Source organism: Nilaparvata lugens, chromosome 3 (assembly GCF_014356525.2).
Source record: "Nilaparvata lugens isolate BPH chromosome 3, ASM1435652v1, whole genome shotgun sequence".
NCBI classification, from domain to species: domain Eukaryota; kingdom Metazoa; phylum Arthropoda; class Insecta; order Hemiptera; family Delphacidae; genus Nilaparvata; species Nilaparvata lugens.
The window spans coordinates 54,870,269-54,892,156 of NC_052506.1; the positions used below are offsets into that span (position 1 = coordinate 54,870,269).

At 36.2% G+C, this 21,888-nt stretch overlaps 1 protein-coding gene across 4 annotated transcripts in view; it reads right to left on the reverse strand.

Annotated features, from left to right (window-relative positions):
• The window catches only part of LOC111063063 (cysteine protease ATG4B), a 29,810-nt gene extending 11,247 nt beyond the window's left edge, over positions 1 to 18,563 (reverse strand). For 2 of the 4 annotated variants that reach the window (XM_039424065.1, XM_039424063.1), the window contains exons 1-6: positions 18,379 to 18,563; positions 13,937 to 14,132; positions 8,923 to 9,087; positions 2,802 to 2,979; positions 1,775 to 1,854; positions 800 to 936 (exon numbers count right to left, since the gene is read on the reverse strand). In XM_039424065.1, the coding sequence (XP_039279999.1) occupies positions 800 to 936; positions 1,775 to 1,854; positions 2,802 to 2,979; positions 8,923 to 9,087; positions 13,937 to 14,111 (735 nt within the window). In that variant the 5' untranslated portion in view covers positions 14,112 to 14,132; positions 18,379 to 18,563. Of the gene's footprint in view, positions 1 to 799; positions 937 to 1,774; positions 1,855 to 2,801; positions 2,980 to 8,922; positions 9,088 to 13,936; positions 14,133 to 18,131; positions 18,298 to 18,378 lie in introns of those variants that run through there. The other 2 variants (XM_039424066.1, XM_039424064.1) reach the window with 2 other exon arrangements.
• Between the last annotated feature and the right edge of the window lie 3,325 nt (positions 18,564 to 21,888).

The following is a 21,888-nucleotide window of genomic DNA, read 5'->3' on the forward strand; positions in this document are numbered from 1 at the left end:
TATCAATTTGTATGAGCAGAACTCTAAAATGCTTGTTTGGAGTCGCTCCTTACAGTGAAAAACCGTTTTCACACACACACACACACACACACACACACACACACACACAACACACACACACACACACACACACACACACACACACATACCCAAAAAACACTTTTTTGGACTGAGGGGACCGTGAAACGTATAGAAAAGTACAAATTGGGGTACCTTAATTTTTTCGGAAAGCAATAGGCTACTTTCCTTACATATGGTATAGGGCAAGAAAAGTAAAAACTTACTTTTGAAAAAGGTTAGAAGGTCTAAGCTTAGATGAGGAAGCATATAGAGTAGTCATTAAAGCAACTAAATTCAATACCTTAACCAGACATTTGACAAGTAAGTAAAAACTTACTTTTGATATAGGTTAGAAGGTCTAAGCTTAGATGAGGAAGCATATAGAGTAGTCATTAAAGCAACTAAATTCAATACCTTAACCAGACATTTGATCAATATAATTATGAAATATATGTTTCATGCTAAAATTATTACAAACTGCATATCAGTATACTAAAATAATGTACAAATCTTTTTTTACATTCCATGTTATTCAAAATACCAGCCAACGAATATTCCTCATCAATATTCCTAATCAAATTTGAGTCTATAGCTATAGTCTCTCCTAATAAAATTGAAAAATTGCCAACAAGACTGTCATGTGATATGATATAAGAGAAATGAATAAAAAATGTTTTAATCATTGTATTACTTGTGATTCAATGTACTATACAGTAGATGAATAAATTAAAAATCTTACCTTGAGACCCTGTACATAAACTGGATTTATCTCACTAATTCCTAAACGCAGAGGAATAACTAACAGTAAGGGCTTCCAATAACCACCTCTCGACCTAGCACCTCTACTGTCACTTGAACTTCCACTACATGACTCACCTGAAATTGAAATGAACACTATTTTTTAATTATATTCAGAATACTGTTAAAACTGAAAAATGTTCAAGTCTGTTAGCATAAAATACGTATTTATAGAAGTCTAGATAGTTATGCTATTTTATTCAGGCTACAAATATTTATGGTGAAATAAACGTGCAAGTAGGCTACACTTTAAAGCGAGTAACTATCATGTTGAAACAAGCAAATAAACTGACGTATCCTAGTTTGATCAGTTAGTAAAAAGCATGCTAGTTACGGTATCAGTCGACTTTTCCAAACTTTAAAACATGAATGTAAATATAAACTAATAAATAACTTAACTTGGATTAAGAGCAATTATTTTATCTATCTATGAGAAGCCATTACTAAGATAAGAATACTCTTCTGGTTTGTGTGCTTGCTTGCAGATACTTCTGTATTCTGTAATCCTTGGTAAATCCTCATCCTCTAGTCTTTCAATTTTTTTCTACCACCTGGTCCTATAGTTTTTCCCATGATGAGACATTACCTATCTTCATCCCATCCTATCATAACTATCATCTACCCACAATTTTCAAGTCTGCAAAGAAATAACATGTACACTGATGGATTGATCTCTTCACTTTTCCAGATACCTTTTTTACCCTCTAAGAAGATTGAAGGTTTCATAGTACATGGATAACCCTAGTTGGAGAGCCTTTCAACAGAATATTGCTGTTATTTTATTTGCATGTAAATATTTGTATTGTTATATTGTATCTTGATTGTTAATGAATGAATACATTTGAAAACTTCAAAATGAGAAATAATTTCTACAGAACGTAGGAAAATAGTTCAAAATTCAAACCATAATACTTACGGATTTCATTGATAACCAACGTGTTGTCCAATGCCACGTGAATAACTAAAGAGCTCCACTCATCATATGCAGAGAGTTTCCTGCAATTGGATTTAGGAAATAATTATTTATAATTCAACTTGAGCAATTTCTAACGTCAATATATAAGAATCATTATCATAGAAAATAGGATCAACCCACAAAGTATCAAAAACGTCATGCACCCTAGGGATTTTACAGTTTCATTCCGTTAATTTCTTCATTGACTGTATGAAAATTTTGGTTACCATTGCCAAGCTGGCGGCCCAAAATTATGCATGTAACTACAGGAATTCAAAGGAAGGAGCCCAACAACTTGAGTTACAAAGGGAATCTCACTTATAATCCTTCAACTTGGCGCTGTTCGTTTTCTATAAACTTACAGCGAAGAGATGATCACAAAAAAATGAAATAAGATGGTGTAAAAAGCGATCAAATGGAATTTTATTGAAAACATAAGAGTAGAAATTAAAAAAGAACTGCTGGACATAATATATGCTCCGTCTAATGACGAATTCTAGGCTCAATATGAGATGCAACAAGAAACGTAACCATAGAATTATATCCTTAACGCTTTAAATAATTGATAAATACATATATCCATTTTAAAGTTAGGCAGCTGATACTATAAAATGAAATGAAATTAACTCAATTAGCATAATATTTCAATTACTGGATCTGTTAAATACGTCTTTCGTATGTGTAAAAAACTTTCAAACCCGATATTAAGACCATTAATCCAATTGAAAAACTCATAGACTCAAGATTTGAATACAGCAGTTGAAGATTTGACAAGCGATTCTTTGATACAATACTTTGAGTCCGTATTAAAAAACCTATTGAATTTGATAACTCATAGATTCAAGATTTGAATACGGCAATTGGAGATTTGACGAGTGATTCTTTGATACAATACTATGAGACTGTATTAAAAAACCTATTGAATTTGATAAAATAAATATTTAATAAAGCATTGCCAACTACAAAATCCATTATCTACAATACTTGCCTGAGAACCTGTGCGACGGTGTTGGGGCCGAACCATTCGCCGACCTCCTTTCCCTCGGAGGCGCCGGTCAGCGCGATCTGGTGGATGGAGTAGGGAGCCGTTCTCCTGTCTTCGAACATGCGCAGGATCTTCAAGTAGGTGCGGTCTCTCGTCCCTGGACTCCACACCCAGTCTCGACCTACCACAAACCACATTCATTATTATTAATCTGTTCAGTCTTGTTTTTCGATGAATTTCTGCTATGTTAAGGACCAATTCCGCTGCTATGGCCGCATGCATATAATCGTCGCTTAGGAATTAAGACAGAATTAAGGACCTTAAGACAGACAACGAATACCAATTCTTATGGAGACTACTATTTTTCAAAAGACTACAGCCGTTGGTACAGTTGTCGCGCAGTTACAGCTTAGGAATTGGACCTTAAGTGAGTAGATCTCTTGCAGCATGCCAGTCAGTAATGTAATAGGCTGCACTAAAACAGATGTACAAAACACGGCTTGCTTCAGGTATAGGATAAATTTTCTAGTCTATAGACAGTTCACTTTTGTATCACTCTTGTGATCAAATAGTTTTAAAACAGGCTTTAGATGGAAAACTAGGAAAACTGTAAAAATATCGATGAATGTTAAAAATAATTTGAAGTCGTAATCAGTCGCTCGAGGCGAACGGTTGTTTATCTAAGGAACTCCGATAAGAAAAGTTGAACTGTTATTCTGCTCTGTAATAACCAAAGTTTTATTTTGTTTACATTTATAAAGTGAATTAGAGATGGCGCAGTGTAATTATTGTAATAGTTCATTACCAGCTTCAGGTGATTTTGTTATATGTTCTGGATGTGAAAACAAGTATCATTTCGGATGTAGCTTGAAGGAGACAACCTATCGTAGAATGTCGGAAGAAGAACGGAAGAAGTGGCGGTGTTTCTATGTCTGCAAGAGTTCTGAAGCAACTTCAGGTAACTCTTCACCATTCCCCGACCCTGTTATTGATAATCTTAATGGACCAGAAATGATAAAACTTCTACAGTCACTTAACTCTAAAGTTGCAAACATTGAATCCGTCGTCACTGCTGTTCAGTCAAGTCAGGACTTCATATCCACAAAGTATGATCAGTTACTGACTGAAATTAAAGAGATGCGTAATGAAAATAAGAAACTGACTACTGATATTTTGAACCTAAAAACACAACTCTCCCAAAAGGACGCTATTATCAACGATATGGAGACACAAATGAATGAACTTGATCAATACGGCAGATTAAATAATTTAGAAATTCACTGTCTTGAAGTATCTGAGGGATCTCCGATGGAGGATTTGAGATTGATAGCTGAAAGAATTGACTTATATTTTCAAGTGTAATATTAGTGCGGTTCATAGACTTCCTTTTCGCAAAGCCAAAAATCAAACTGCCGGAAAATCAAACGAAATACAGCCTGTACTAATAGTACAATTCGTCTCAAAAATAACCCGTTCCAATTGGCTCACTAAGGGCCGTGCTGCAAAACTTACAAATAAAGTGCTAGGAAATCCTTCGGATAATATGATCTTCTTCAATGAAAATCTGACACCTTATAATAAAAAACTGTTTAATGCAAGTAAAACGTAAAGCTGACTCCTGGATTACAAATATGTTTGGACATCGCAAGGAAAAATCCTTGTAAGAAAAGAAGAGAAGGCGAATATTTTGCGCATGATATGTTTATCAGATTTGGAAAACATTATTTAGGCTAATGATTTGATTGGACTATAGTATAATGACATTCATTGCAAATTTTATTTTATTCAGCTCCTGTCATTAAAATTAGATGTTAAGTCAAATACTAATTATTTACTATACCATATTAACTTTTCTTTTTCTCAATAATAATAGTTCAATTTTTTCGTTTTTTCAATAATAAGAAAGATAATAATTTATTACTGACAATAATTTCTGAAAACTATGGTTGAGGAAGACTTTAATGTTGAAGAAACCATTCTGCCTTGCAAATTATTTCTGACAATTGATAGCTGGCTTACTGATAAGAGCGATTGTTCGCCTCCTTTCAATTTATCGAGACAGGCCAACTCTCCATTAAAACTTATTTATCTCAATATCAGGTCTTTGAGACAGAATTTCGACGAACTAACCTTGGCCATCAGGAATGCTAACATTGATGTTATCTTGTTATCTGAAATTAATATTCCCGATGAGATAAGTAGTCTTTTTCAGATCACTGGCTACAAATCCCTTTATAAATGTAGCCTAGTTCAAATAGATTCCAACACGGCCTTGCAGCTTTTATCAAAGCAGATATTTTCTGCATTCAAAAATCAGTTACTAGTAACGTAGAAAATCTAAATTATATTTTCTGAACATAAAATTTAAAGATTTACATATTGATATAATAAGCCTCTATAGACCTCACAGTACTAATAAAAAACAACTTTATCACAGATCTAGAAAATTAATCTCTGAATTGGACAATAAATCTGTACAGCTGTACGAGTCTATGCTTCTGTCGTATGGGTCTAAAAAAGGTGTTTCTATTGTCACTAGAGAGGAACTAAGGCTGGATATTCTCACACAGACGTGTATTGATCACTTATTCTTGAGATTTACAAAAAATCTTAGTTCTTCTACCGGAGTGATTAAATTGAAAATTTCAGACCATTATGTTATTAGTTGTAAAATTTACAATAGCTTTTCAGTGGAGAAGGAAAAGGAAGAAGAGCTTAGAAAAGTTGTAATTGACCGAGCGAAGTGAGGTCTAAGATTCAAGTCGACGGTTTGGCATTTCTCTTAATGTTTAAATGTTTATATGTAGCGCATTTACGGCGAAACGCGGCAATAGATTTTCATGAAATTTGACAGGTATGTTCCTTTTTTAATTGCGCGTCGACGTATATACAAGGTTTTTGGAAATTTAGCATTTCAAGGATAATATAAAAGGAAAAAGGAGCCTCCTTCATACGCCATATTAGAGTAAAAATCAGACTATAGAATTATTCATCATAAATCAGCTGACAAGTGATTACACAGATGTGTGGAGAAGCCAGTCTATTGCTGTATTTCCATAAGGTCTATAGTTTCAATCAGGTACTTGTGGATGAGAATACTGCGTGAGGTCTACTGTTCACAGAACTACTAGTAAATAAAACGAAACGGATAAATTTATTGAAAGTGAGTGGAAAAGCTGTGATTTACTTTCCTCCCCAACTTAATTTATAGGGGTATTCAAAAGTTGTTTTAGCCAGCTAAAGTGCTATTTGATAACTCTGGATTGTGAACGCCCCATCTAAAACCATCTGCCATTAGCTAATTGCAGTAGCGATCCAAGCGGATAATTTGTGTAACTCAAAGTTAGTTTGAAAAAGTAAGATAAACATAATGGTTGCCGTTTTAACAGAGTTGTGGACTCAAACCTGCGCTACCTGCTATCTCGTCTGATAATGTTTTTCTAACGTACCACTATAGCATTGAGTTAACACAGACTTAGAAAATAGCTGGAGTTAGCGAATAGCTCGACTTAGCCAGCTAACTCCAACATTGTGAATACCCCTCATGATAAGATTAGGTTCAATTTTGAAAAGGCAACTAATCAATGTAAAAAAGAAATTTCCTTTAAAAAAGCAAATTCCAACTTGAAAAATAACTGGATGTCAGAAGAACTTTTCAACAAACTTAAAATAAGAGACAGACCCTCTAATATCATTTTCAGAGATGAATATCGTAACTATAGAAACAAACTTAATAAAGAAGTCATAAAAACTAAAAGAGATTATATAATTAAACATTTTCAAGACTCTCAAAATAATATAAAACTAAAATGGAAGTGCATTAATGGCATTTTGGGAAGAACCTCCGAAGATTCATTACCGAATCTTAAATGATTTTGCGAATAAAATCCCAGTCACCGAGGTCTGTTCAGCTTTTGCTACTTCCTTTATTACAAATATAAGGAAAACTACACATTTATGTCCCTTGATCCTTGACGACTCAGCCCATGTGCCATCTGAGCATAAATTCAACCTTAAATATGCTAGTAATGATGATATTATTCAAATTATCAATAATATGAGCGCAAATAAGTCTCCAGGCTTTGATGATATTGGTGTTTCAGATTTGCAAGCCCTGAAAGAGCATATGGTAAATCCTCTTTGTCAAATTATGAATCTATCGATTTCTAAAGGCATATTCCCAGACTTTTTAAAAATAGCCATTGTTAGACCAATTTTTAAAACTGGTGCTCGAGATGACCTTGAGAATTTCAGGCCAATAGCTAAATTATCAGTGCCTGAGAAGATATTCGAAAGATTATCAAATTGAAATTGATATTGAAAGAAGCTTATCAATCCATTTAAATCAATACCTATCTGATGATAGTATCCTGTCAAATGTTCAAAAAGGGAAATCTGCAGAAGCACTTCTTTTAAATTTTACCCACAAAATAAATAATTTTTTGAATGATAGATTTCATGTTTTAGCAATATTCATAGATTACTCGAATGCCTTTGATACTCTGAAGCATAATATTCTTCTGGATGAGCTTCATGACATTGGAATCACAGGAAATGTTCTAAAGTTGTTTGAAAGTTACCTGAGTGACAGATTCTTTCTGGTTGAGCTGGGGAACAATCAAAGCGAATTATTCAAAAACAACGATATTGGTGTCCCACAGGGTAGTATCTTGGGGCCTGTCTTCTACAATATATATGTAAACTCAATTTCAAGCATAATCAGAAATGGTGACATTTTTATGTATGCTGATGACACAGCTTTAATTGTTGTGCATAAAAATCTTAAAGTTGCAGAGCAACTGTTGCAATCTGACTATAATAGGATTCTTAGGTGGTCACATGACAGAAATTTAGTCATTAATAAGAAAAAACAGTTTTAATGCATCTTAAATCACCACATATGAGATGTAATGAAACTCCAAAAATTATCAGTCATGACTGCCTCTGTCTTTCTAAATGACTTCAAACTTGTAGTTGCCCATCACTAACCCAAGTTGACGATACCCGATACCTAGGTGTGATAGTTGACAGTAGAATGAGATGGCATCCACACATCAACTACATCTCGAAAAAACTTCAAGCATTAAGCGCAAAAATATTTTACATGCATAAAACTATTCCGGTCGACTGTCTTCACCTAATTTATAAATCTCTCGTAGAGTCTATCATTAGGTATGGTATAGATTCATGGGGCTGTGCAGCTGACTATTTGTTGCTCAGAGTAGAAAGAATTCAATTAAGAACCCTGAAGTGCATAACATCTCGATTGCCTCTTATCAACTTAAATAATCTTTCTAATGTACAATTTTTTACCATACCCTAACTCCAAAGAACTTCTATATTTACAAAAAAATAATATTTTTCAAAAATAATATTCAATACAGATCCTTTGCTCCTCCATATCCTTACAATTTAAGATCACCAGTTATATATCAGTTACCTCGATTTAGAAATATATATGGAAAAAGATCACTCCTCTACATACTTCCTAAATTATTTAATAAATTGCCTCTGAATATTCGTGATTATTCAAAAAGTGATGTTCTTATCTATGTAATAAATAACAATAACCTCATATAAAGAAATAGCTAGCAGAGATTTTGCAGGTACATTAATTTTATTGAGTCACTACCGCCGCCAGGGCGACTACTTACAATTATTTCTTGAAATTCAACTTTCATTTCTCAATTTTTCCCCCCATGTATGTTTATTATAACTTTTGTTTTCATAAATAGTGAATACTCATTTTTCATGATTTATGATTTGATTTGATTGATATTTTTCTTTTACTTGAGTGGTTTATCTAATTTCTTTTCTTAAATTTTATTATTCTAGTTCCTAGATAAGTTTACCTTCCTCACCACGATCCTTCCTTTACATCCTCTTCTTACTTCCCAACTTCCCTTTGCATGCAAAAATTTTTTTCTCTTCCTCTTATCAAATTTGTTAATTTTGTTTCTTTGCAATGTACGATTCTATAATTTACTATGTACGGTATACTTATATAGGCACCTACTGAAAAACCTTCGGGTTTAGTGGGACCTCCAATGTAAAAATTTTGCTCAATAAAACTATAATGATTGATTGAGTTTGTCAAAACTTTCACAAGAAGCCATCTACTCACCCAAGTGTAAAAATAATAGTGCTTGAGCAATGAGCATCTGACCACACCTCAGCATGCATCCCCACCCTTTGTCCGAAGTGAGACCTGTGTCTCCTATAGGCACAAACCCCTTTCTGTAAGAGAACCACAGTCTAGATCTGATATCTCTCCTTATTTGTTCAAGATCTGAAAAATACAAAATCCACTGAAGAAATCATTAAAGACAAATCTCCTTCAGCGCGAAGATACAGTAGAACTCCAATTATCCGAATTAATTGAGACTGGACACCATTCGGTTGATGAAATATTCGGATAATTGGACTTTTCAAAATAAAGAAAACGGGAAATTTATAAAAAAATTATAGAAATTAGTAGTACCCTCTTTATACTTTTTATAAACACAACTAGTTTCGAGCACTCATGCCATTTTCAAGTGCTAAAATGAAAATGGCTTGAGCGCTCGAAACTAGTTGTGTTTATATAAAAAAGTATAAAATATTTAAGTGCTAAAATAAAAATGGCCTAAGCGCTCAAAACTAGTTGTGTTTATATAAAAAAGTATAAAGAGAAAACTAATAATTTCTATACACATTCAAGTAGCCCTATTGAAATAATTCATAAAATATAAATATATTTATATATATTTACTTCGGTTGAATACTTTACACTATAAATTGTATTTTGCTTACAAAAAAGTGTTAATGGTCTTGAACAATAAAAATATTATCTTAAGTTTGCGGTAATCAGCTGAAATTTAACGTACTTTTTTCCAAGAGCGATACGAATAATCGCAGTTGCATAATTGGCTTTTCTACTGTACTTAATGTTAGGATACCGAAACTATAATCAATTTAGTAGAAAAACAGGCAAATGATAATGAATGTAAGCTGTTCGAAATATAATAATAATAATAATCATCATTGATGTAGACTGGCTGGCAACTGACACCGTTGCGTCCCAGGTAGTAGGGTGTTCAGAGGATATTGAGAATACCTGAAGTATCAACTGCGACAATAGGGGGGTAGGGGTTAACAACCCTTACTTCCGACATAATGCTGTTACAAGTAACAACAGTAGAAGAGCCTCTGACCATCGGCTGCAGTCGGATAGCAGTCAGGGATCAGGTGGAGAGGCCAGGATAGGATCCCAAACCGGATTAGATCAGGAACAACAGCAACGCTTTGTGTGGACGGATGACCTTCGGAATGATTTGCTTATATGCCTCGAGGGTAGTTCTCCTAGGCGAAGAGGATATATGGCACGTTTGCAAAGAAGCTGGTTGCAAAAGCATCCAGATCTGCAATTCTCTGCACAAAAACTGAAAGACTATGTATCCTATTTGCGGAAAAGTGGGTACACAGCAGTGAAACCAGTTGTTGGAAATGAGGAGATTAATGAGTTGACACCGCCAGGAGATCAGGTGGAAGAACAGCCCAGAACTGGAATCATTGAGCCCCATTTAGAAGCAGATTTGAGTGCTAGGAGGAAGAACACCAACCTAAAACTCAATCTGAAGCCACAAGAACTGGCTCAGTTGGATCAAGGCCTCATGGAGAGACTCCCGGACAATGTGGATATCCTCACGTTGAATGAAGCTGTCTATCAAATAGTTCTTTCCAGAACTAGGCCAAAGCCTAAAGATGGTGGCTTCATATTCAAAGCCAGGAAGAGGATGGAACAGCTTCTAAAGAAAATAACGACAGCTAGACAGCAGGCATCCAGAGTTCAAAGTGTGATTGACTTCTTGAAAGCAGGAAGAGTATTTACCCCAAGAATAAGGAGGATAGCTCATAAGATAAGACAACAGCATCACACTTTGAATGTGAGAGTACTTCTCACTATCAAACAACATTGTATAGACAGGATACAGGCACTGAAAATTGCTCAACAGTCCTTGAAAAAGAGAGTTAGAGGGGTTGATGATAATGCTACATTCAGCCTCAACCCTTCAAGACTGTTGGAGGGACAAAAACCTGTAGAAGCAAACAATGCACTACCTGCTGTAGAGGAGATTGAAGCTTTCTGGGGGTCAATCTATGAGGTTCAGCCTCTGCTAAATAAGGAGACTCCTGCCTTGGGGGCCTTTGCTGACATGTGCAGATCCATACGGAATGAGAGGGAGGATTGTGCACCAGTAACTGAGGAGGAGGTGAGAGGAGTGATTAGAGGCTTAAGGAACTTCGCCTCACCAGGCCCTGATGGTATTAGTGGGTACTGGTGGAAACATCTGCCTTGTACCCATCGTCACTTGGCACGGATATTCACCAATTATTTGTGTGAACATCACCCCATCCCAGGTTGGCTGGTGGAGGGAAGAACGATCCTCCTACCCAAAAAGGGTGATTTGTCCAACCCAGGCAATTATAGACCAATCACCTGCCTGAATGTCTGCTACAAGATCCTTACAAGGATCATAAGTGATCGAATATTGCAGCACATTCAGCCAGTATGGCAGCAGTGTTTTGAGCAGCGGGGCAGTAAAAGGAACATGGCGGGCTGCAAAGAAAATTTGATTGCTGATAGATGCATTATGCAAGATTCAGTTCAATATAAACGTAACCTGTCCATGGCCTGGATTGATTACAGGAAGGCATTTGATACCACATCACACCAGCTAATAGTGCACTTATTACAATGCCTTTCTGTGCCTCCAAGCATAGTGAGATGCCTGGAAGATCTGTTTGCCCTGTGGAAAACCCGTTTTGAGGTCAGATCACAGCAGAGAATGGTGTCAACTAGAGTGGTAACTTATAGGAGAGGTGTCTTCCAAGGAGATTCATTGAGCCCTCTTCTATTCTGCATTTCACTGCTGCCATTGTCTGCTGCCCTGAAGAAAACAAAGGGCTATTGCTGTGGCACACCAGGAAACAGGATCCATAAAGTGAGCCACCTTTTCTATATGGATGACTTGAAGATTTATGCAGCTAGCAAATCTGACCTCCAGTTGGCTGTAGGTGTGGTGCAGCGATATTCAAATGATATTGGCATGTCTTTCGGGTTGGACAAGTGTGCAGTAACACATCTCCTGAAAGGAAGGTTACAGGGCCTGGTGCAGGAAATGGAGCTTATTGATGGAAGCATAATAAGAGCCCTGAGAGCTGGAGAGTCATACCAGTATCTGGGATTTGATCAGAATCAAGCTCAGGATGCTGTAAAAATAAAGATGGCTCTCTGCAGTGAGTATAAGAGGAGACTCAGGAGGCTCTGGTCATCTGAGTTATCTGGTAAGAATAAAGTTGAAGCCACCAACATGCTCGCTGTGCCGGTTCTCACCTACTCTTTTGGAGTGGTTAAGTGGAATCGGAATGAGCTCCAGGACCTGGACAGGGAAACCCGAAAAAGGATGCACATGGAGAGAAGTTTACATCCCCGCTCTTCTGTTGCCCGAATATACCTGCCAAGGCATGAAGGGGGCAGAGGTCTACTTGGTTTGGAGAATCTGCACAACAGGGTGGCCTTACAGTTTGCCTGCAGCATACAAAGATGCTCTGATCCCCTTATGCAGCTGGTTCATGACCATGAAGTTGCAGGGGTTGGGGCCTTCCTATATAAGGCAGCACAGCATGCGGCAGATACCCTTGGTCTCGATTTTCGCACTGATCGGGAGGAGGAGCATGAGCCTAATCAGCTCAGGGCTAGAATAAAGACTGCTGAGTCCAGACTCCTGTTGCAGCAACATAAGGACAAGTCCTTGCATGGTGTTTTCTACAGGCATGTTGAGGAGCAAGGCTTGTCCAAGCCACTGACTTTTGCTTTTCTGAAGTCAGCAGCCCTGAAATCTGAGACTGAGGGTTTCATACTGGCATGTCAAGATGGTGTCATCAACACATTGTCATACCGCAGCAGAGTAATGCACATGGATGTTCCTGATATCAGTTGCAGGGTGTGTCATAGAGCACCAGAGACGATCATGCACATCCTGTCTTCTTGTTCTGTGCATGCAACTGCAGGCTACATCCATCGACATAATGCTGCTCTGCGAGTTCTCTATTACCATCTTAGACACTCATATGGTATCGACAAAACACCAGTGCTGCCTTATGCCCCAGGGGAGATTGAATCTGTTGTGGGGGATGAGAGGTGCCGAATTTATTGGAATTACTCATTCTCTACCACCAGGCTTTTAAGAGCCACAAAGCCTGATGTTGTCCTCCTTGACATCACTTCGAAGACAATGTATGTCATTGAGTTTTCAGCACCAGCTGAGGGTAACATTGTCACCAAAGAGGAGGAAAAACAGACGAAATAATGGAGCTGCGCAGGCTAAACCCAGGCTACTCTGTGAGAATGGTGGTGTTGATTGTAGGTGTACTGGGAGGCATGAGACCTTCATTTTTGGCCAACCTTAGAACGATTCCAGCCTGTGAGAGACCTGCTGCTGTGCTTGCAGGTCAGATGCAGAAGGCTGTCATTCTTGGTTCATTACGTCTACTCAGAGCAAACGATTTAATGGTAACGGACCCAGTATGATTGTTTACCACATGGACATGTGGAGCACTCACTCTGGAAAAATTGCTTGTCACTCTTCCTTGGGGGTCGGAGCCCAGGGAAAGGGTGGTCAAGCAAAACCTCAAACAACATAATAATAATCATCATAATAAATCAACAGTGATATTGAAGAATCTAGTTGCTGTTATCGCTGGGCAATGAGCAAACAGTTATGACTCACTGTACAATTGCTATTTCAGATAATTTACTATGACCTAGCTTAAGACCGATAATACCTGAACATATTCGAACAGGAAAGTTCTGTTTATGCATAACAAACATCATAATGTGTTACTTATTCTAGCAAATTACGTCAGCCAATTTTTCATCCAAATTTGAAAATCTATTTCAAAATTTACTTGTACATAATAGAATTTTTGTGAAACGTACCTGATAGTAATTTTTTCAATTGTTATAATGTCGATATATAAGGGAAAATTGTAACATTCTATTAGTTGAGAATATAAATGGAAATCAAAAATTGAATGCTTTAAAGAAAATGAATGGGTTGAAAAAAGGATACGGTATCTGAAGGGATTTTACTTACCATGTACTGCACTGTATTTCCTGCCCAAAATCCAGACAGGATTGTTGGTGTGAGGAATGTCCTCTGGCTCAAGGTGCCCTGACTCATGTGTCAGGTACGCCTCAAACATCATATCCATGTTGAGTCTATAAATGCCTCTATAAGTTCGGCGCTTCAGTAGCTTTTTCAAATCCATACATCACTCTTATTAAGCTGCCTGGAAATCACAAAAATTTTATAAGAAAAGAAATTTGGAAAGGTAAGTTATTAATTGAAGTACTGAAATTTAATAATGCATTTCATTTATTTGACCAAATAAGTCCAAATTATCAAAATTATGATGGATTTACTCAAATTCAATTTTCCGATTATTATTCATCACATACATGATAATCATAGAATGTTGGGAATAAACAGGCTTAGTCCTTACTATTGTATTCACAATTTTCAATCATGAATATCTTCAACTGATAAATACTGAATATCTTCAATAAATAGAATCTCTGGCAACCGAGAAATTTCACCGTAAGTCAATGTACGATTAACTCTTAAAATATCTGGTGTGGCGCACTCACACAACTTTCCTTTCCGTTATGAAAATTGATCACCTGACGCTAGTGTTCCCGCGCATCTCAAGTCTACTATTCAAAGATTTGAGCCAGCTGGTGACAGGGCAATAACGCTGGAGACACACGAGGTCTGCTATCTCTTCATAGTGAATCATTTAATAGAATCAATAGTTTGCAATTGGATAATCACATTTTCTCGAATTTCGAGCTTATTTTTAATTCTAGGTGAACATGTTACTGGACATTAATTGTAGATATTCTCATGCTCAATATTTTCCACTCAAAATTTTTTGTTTAAATTGTATCTGAAGCCTGATAATTGAGAATCTAAAATCAAACTTTGCATAGATGGGGCAGAGCTCCTGAAATTTTTACAGATATGCGACTTGTGACAGTTGATAGAGCTTATCGATGACTATTTTAGGTATAACTTCAATCAAAATCGTTGGATTTTGAGAAAATCGCGAAAAACCCTGTTTTTGACAACATTTTCGCCATTTTAGCCGCCATCTTGAATCGCATTTGATCGAAATTGTTCGTGTCGGATCCTTAAGTTCCAAATTTCAAGTCATTCCGTTAATTGGGAGATGAGATATCGTGTACACAGACGCACATACACTCATACACACACACACACACACACCACACACACACACACACACCACACACACACACACACACACACACACACACACACACACACACACACACACACAACACACACACACACACACACACACACATACAGACCAATACCCAAAAAACACTTTTTTGGACTCAGGTGACCTTGAAACGTATAGAAATTTAGAGATTGGGGTACCTTATTTTTTTCGGAAAGCAATACTTTCCTTACCTATGGTAATAGGGCAAGGAAAGTAAAAACGTTTACAATAAACGATTAACTCTTGAAAATATAATAAAATTTAATCCTCCAATGTTGTTTTTTATTACGAACTGCCTACTATTAAATCACCTTTTTAGTGAAATTTCTTCAATTAATTAATTAATTAATTTATCCACTTACTGTGACAGCGAGATCTTTCGGCAGATCCGCCATCTTTATGGTTCTTTTAAGTCAAGACTTAGCTTGTCCATCTTCATGATGACTGACCTCCCGAAAGATCTCATTGTCACAGTAAGTGAATAAATTCATTAATTGAAGAAATTTGACTGTTAGTCGCTCTATTTAATAACAAAAAAGTGGAGGATTTAACCTGGCTGTTGGAATAAAATTATTCTATTTGTTAGTTATGTATGGTGACACAACAAAAAAGAACACCATGACAAAGGCGCAATTCACACAAAAGTGGCGTTGCGCGGACTTTTTCAAATCACATAATTATAAACGTATGTTTCCACCGCAATATCGTTTCTGTGTAAATTGGGTTTAAAGGTGAAATTTCTTAGAGGCGACGTGTCTCCAACGGCGGGTGTCGAGCCGGAACTGTGGCAAGGTCAATCCTTTCACTCTATCTGGCAGCCTGTTATAGATTCGCAGGGCCAAGGCAGGAAATGCATCACTTGTCCTTGTGAGCTGGCGAACATGTACATCCAATAGTCATCTGTGTCTCGTATTGTGGTCATGGAAGTCACTTATTGTACTACACTTCCCAAGGTTTTCATGCACAAACACAGCACACAAGTATACATAGTGACTATACACGGTCATTATTCCAGTGGATGTAAAGAGAGGTCTGCAATGCTCCAAGAATCCACTGAGAGTCACCACTCGAATTGCCTTCTTCTGCAGCAGGAAGACACCACGGCAAGCCGAAGCATGCCCCCAGAGCTGAGAATGCTATGGAAAAGAGCATGATATGCAGTCACAAGGTAGGGCCTGCTCACCATCTGTATGAGTATTCGTAGCAGGTAGGTGACCCTTGCCAGTCTCTTACAGATGCCTGGATGTGATGCTCCCAGGTGAGTCTTGGATCGATGGTGAATCAAAGCAGGGACACTCTCCCTTCAACGACGTTCAGGCTGCAGCTTTGGGAACAAAACAGCCTCTGAGTCTTGGTCACATTCAAAAGCAGTCTGTTTGCCTCCAGCTGCCTCGAACAGGTTGTCAGCTTCCCGTTATGCTATAGCTGGGTCCTGGCCAGTTATCAGCGAACTTCAGCGCACTGCCCCCCAGAACAAGATCATTGATTGCGACCAAAAACAGCACAGGACCCAGCACTGAGCCCTGTGGGATACCCCGCCGCACCAGTTGAGATCTTGATGTAGCACCTCTAATGGAGATCACCTGTCTTTGATTTTTCAAATAAGATCTAATGGTCTGGAGAACAGCTCCCTTTTAACAATAACGTTCAATCTTTCCCAGTACAATCTCATTTGACACAATCAAAGACCTTACTAAGGTTGCATAGGTTCAGGGACACAGAGGCGGCTCTCTCAAAGGCCCCCTGTATTTTGTCCACCAGCTCTGCCACTGAAGTAACCGTTGACTCGTTCTTCCTGAAACCATGCTGCAGATCTGAGAGGAGCCCATCGGATTCAAAAAATTCCACTACATAGCTGTATCTTCATAGCTGTCTTGAAGATCTTAGCAATGACAGGTATCACTGAGATAGGTCGATAGCTACTTATATCAGAAGAGTCACTTTTCTTGTAGATAGGCACAGTACAAAAAATCTTCAACGATTCGGGGAAAATCCCAGTTCTCAGACGCATTTATGATGTTGGTCAAAGGTTGGACAATCACACTTACGATGGCTTTTAACATGAGAGCCTGTATTAAACCATAAATATCCAGGCTGTTAGATGGCTTGAATCTGGACATAATTTTCAGAATGTCAGCAGTTGTGACCTCCCGCCAGTGAAACCAGCTCACAGTTCCCATTTCTACCACTCTTATGGGTCCACATCTGCAGTTGGGATTGCAGAGACAATTTTTTCAATATTTTGCAGAAAAAATCATTCAACTCATCTGGGGTGGCTTCACACGTAGCTTTACATGCCCTCCTAGAGTCTCTGCGTTTATTTATCAAACTCCAGGCTGCCTTGCAGGGGTTCAAAACATTTTCAATCTTAGAAACAATTGCACATTCTTTGGCATCTAAGATCTTATGTTTGTAGATCCGCTTCACTCTAGTGTACAATAAATGCAATCCGATTTTGAACTTGCAGTTCGTCATAGATAGTGAAATAGATGAGTAATAAATGCAAGTTCTCCCTTTCGCTAGGATAGGTAGTGGCTTCATAATTACTTCTAACTGTCAATTGTCAGCATGAGTATTGAGTATAGCCTAAAAAAACTAAAACTACCATACATAACTTACATGTTTGTTTACTCTCAAAACAACTAAAACTACCATACATAAGTACTTACATGTTTGACCCCTTAGAACAAGATAAAAAATATCATTTTGATAGTAAAATCAAGTTAATAGTAGCTTTTCCAAATCATGACCAACAATCAAGAATGAATATTGGCTTAGAATGTACTATGCGAGTTATCAACTCAATCCTAAAACGGTAGGTACTGTAAGTTAAAAATGTGTTAATATTTAAAAAATATAAATTCATGTTCATTCATGATTAAGAGGCGAAGGTTTTAAAAAGTAATGAAATGAATAAAATAAATAGCAGACTACGGATATAATCATAGAAAAGCATCTATCTGGTCAAGGTGAACGTACACTTACGAACATATGTGATGATCATTTAGAATGCCTCAAATTACATATAAATATGTAAAATATATCAAAATTGAAATTAATTTTAAAGAATACGGTACACAACTCATCACCAGATATGAAATTAAAAATATAACCAACGCAAATAAACATTGGTGATTATAAACCTAACCTTATTCTAGTAAAATTTAATCAAATTTATTATTATTGTTTTTCAAGTTTAGATCTATTAAATCTTAAGAGAAATAATAAATACCTTGTAAGGTAGAGATGTTTGAAATTCTAGAATCATCAACAAATAATATGAGGAAATATTAAAATATTCAATGAATAATAAATATTATCTAATGTAAATTCAAGCATATATGATTTTGAGTTTTGACTTTTGAGAATTTTCTTGATTACTGAATACACAGTTGGAAAATAGATAGAGTGCTATGAAAATTATTAACGTGCTACAGTCACAGGATTTACTTTTTGAGAGAAAGCTGTTTAAAGCAAAAGTGAAACACATCTTCAAAAGTTTTCAATTTCATGAGCTTTGATCAATAATTTTGTTTGCGAACTCATTCTTGAAATGCATAACATACAGAGCTACGGGTGACCGTTCTGACAACCGATCAGGAGAATATGTTTTTAACATAAAATGCTTATAAAATATAAAAATGGTGGAGGTGAACTCAAATTTTTCCAAGAGAAACGATAAAATATGGATAGTAATTCAAATGGCTTTGAAAAATCACAATTTTCCCAGGAAAAAGATGATGTAAATATTTTCAACCAATTTCCTTATAAAACTATTATTTTCTCACACGCATTCCACAACTGCATTCTTAATTCAATAGCTAGTCTGAGAACTGCTATTAGTGAGTGGATAAAATCTTCACAGTGTGTGGAATTATATTCAGAATACAGCAGTATGTCACTGTTGGGTCAGGAAAAGATTTTCGAGGATTTTTGCAAGTCTGTGAACTGCAAGGAGGATGACCATCAGTCTGGAAAATGCTATCAGACAGGAATAGGAATTATTTTCTAGATTCGCTAGTCTGACCAACTGTGATGGGAAACCATCAAATTACAAACAAATATAAATTTTCTGTGGGGAAAAACAGCGAGTCAGAAACTGCTACTGGTAGGCTATATCAGGAAATAGTACTTACATAAATACATCACAAGTCCGGTAACGATAAATTACCGCATAAGTATGATTTTTCCTACCCGAAACGTAGTTGAGCTTACATACCATATTTTTTGGCATACTTTTCTCAGAAAGAATAATATTGCTGAAAAACAGTAAGCAGGAACTGCTTCAAGAAAATTGGAGTAGTGTTTATAACAGTTGTAACCTAAATTACAAATATAAGCAATTCATTGATACTCTAAGATTTCACATTAGTGTATGCTGTCCGATAAAAAAAGTCAAAGTAAAAAGTAAATTAAACAAAGTAGATGAATGGATAACTGAAGATATCCTTACTCAAAGAAATATTGTTAGGGAAGCTTATGAGGAATTTAAATTAGTGAGGGATGTTCCGAGTGAGGTCAAATACAAATGTCTAAAGAAAAACTATGCAAAAGAATTGAGGAAAGCTAAGTGTAAGAAAACAGCTGAAATATTAACAACTAGTACCAATTTTAACTCTGCTGTTTGGGAGGTAATTAATAGAAATAGGAGAGCAGCTCAAAAGGATACAGTTACTAATGTCCCTAGGATAATCGATGAACATGGAAATTATATGGATGATAGTATAGACATTTGTAACTTTTTCAATAAATATTATCAACAGGTTGCATATAATCTCCAAAAGTCACTGAACACTAATACTTATAATACAACTACATTAAATGCTGAGCCAATTGAAAAGGTATTTAAATTTCATCCATTATCAAGAGATGAGTTGTCAAGAATAATAAAAAAATTGAATAACAAAAAAACAGTAGGATTGGATGGGGTCTCAAGCAAAATTTTAAAAGTATGTGAAAATGAATTACTGGACCCTTTATTGCATCTCCTTAATACTTCACTAGAGCAGGGTATTTTCCCTGATGATCTGAAACAAGGAAAAATTTTGCCAATTTTCAAGAGCGGTGATTCTGAAAGAGTTGAAAATTATAGACCTATTAGTATTCTAAATGTAATAAGTAAAATTTTTGAAAGAGTGGTTTTAAATAGGTTATTGATGCACCTGGAAGAAATTAATTTCATATGTGATGAACAGCATGGGTTCCAGAAAGGGAAATCTACTAAGACTGCAATAGTATCCCTTGTTGAAAGACTAATAGATATAATAGATTCAGGTGAGAAGGCAGCCGCAATATTTCTTGATTTATCCAAAGCTTTTGATTGTGTGAGCCATAGAATATTATTGGAAATACTAAAAACTGTAGGTGTGAATGGTATAGAACTAAAATGGTTTGAATCATATCTCATAGGTAGAAACCAGTGTGTTGAGCTTACCAAGGTGGATGGGAATGAAATAGTAAAAATTAAATCTCAAAAACTGGAGGTCCAGGCTGGAGTACCTCAAGGCTCAATTCTGGGTCCCTTACTGTTTCTGTTGTATGTGAACCAATTACCAAAAGAGTTAAAAGATCACAGAGCTCTGTTGTTTGCTGATGACACATCGCTTATCTTTAACAATTGTTTATTAGATAGTCTAGAAATAAATGCTTTTACTGGAGTACAGTCAATTGTCCAATTCTTGAAGCAAAGGCAATTAACAATAAATAGTAAGAAATGTAAATTCCTACAATTCAAAAGTAAATATAATTCAGTAGAGGATAGAGAAATAAATGTGTTTGTAGAGGAAAATGAATTAGACCAAGAAGAGAAAGTAGCATTCTTGGGAATTTTATTGGACAGGAAATTGACATGGCATCCTTACATTGAGAGGATATGTAATAAGATATCATCTGGGGTATTTGTCCTGCGGCAGCTTGCTAGGCTGAATGATAAAAAACTACTGTTAACTGCTTACCATGGACTTATACTATCTCATATTAGGTATGCTATTTTAGTATGGGGTAATTCATCTCAACAAAATATGGACAGGGTGTTTAAGATTCAAAAGAAGGCACTCAGATGTATAGAGAAAGTGAATAGGTTAGACTGCTTACCATGGACTTATACTATCTCATATTAGGTATGCTATTTTAGTATGGGGTAATTCATCTCAACAAAATATGGACAGGGTGTTTAAGATTCAAAAGAAGGCACTCAGATGTATAGAGAAAGTGAATAGGTTAGACTCTTGTAGGCCTTCATTTAAAAAGCTTGGTCTATTAACTGTGCCATCTTTGTATGTATATGAAGTTGTAATGCATGTGAAAAAGAGTGGTGTGATCCAGAATTCAGATGTTCATGAGTATAATACGCGAAACAGAACAGATTATCATATAATGGGTCACAATAGTAGGTTATTTGAACAAAAACCAGATTATATTGGTAGGAAATTTTATAACAAGCTACCTCAAATCTTGAAAAGTAATGATGATTTGAAGATTTTCAAAAAACAAATGAAAAAATATTTAGTTGATAAAGCTTTTTATAGTGTACAAGAATTCCTTTCAAACCTAAGCTAGGTTGAACTACTTAGTGTTAGAATTATTATGTAATAATATGACTTGTCTTATACTCCATGACTGGAGTCTTTAGGACGTAATCTAAAAAAAAAATAAAAAAAAAAAAATAAGTTCTGGACTTACAAAGTCCATGACTAAAATAAGCACTCAGGTCTAAATCGACTTTCTGAGTCACGATTTTATC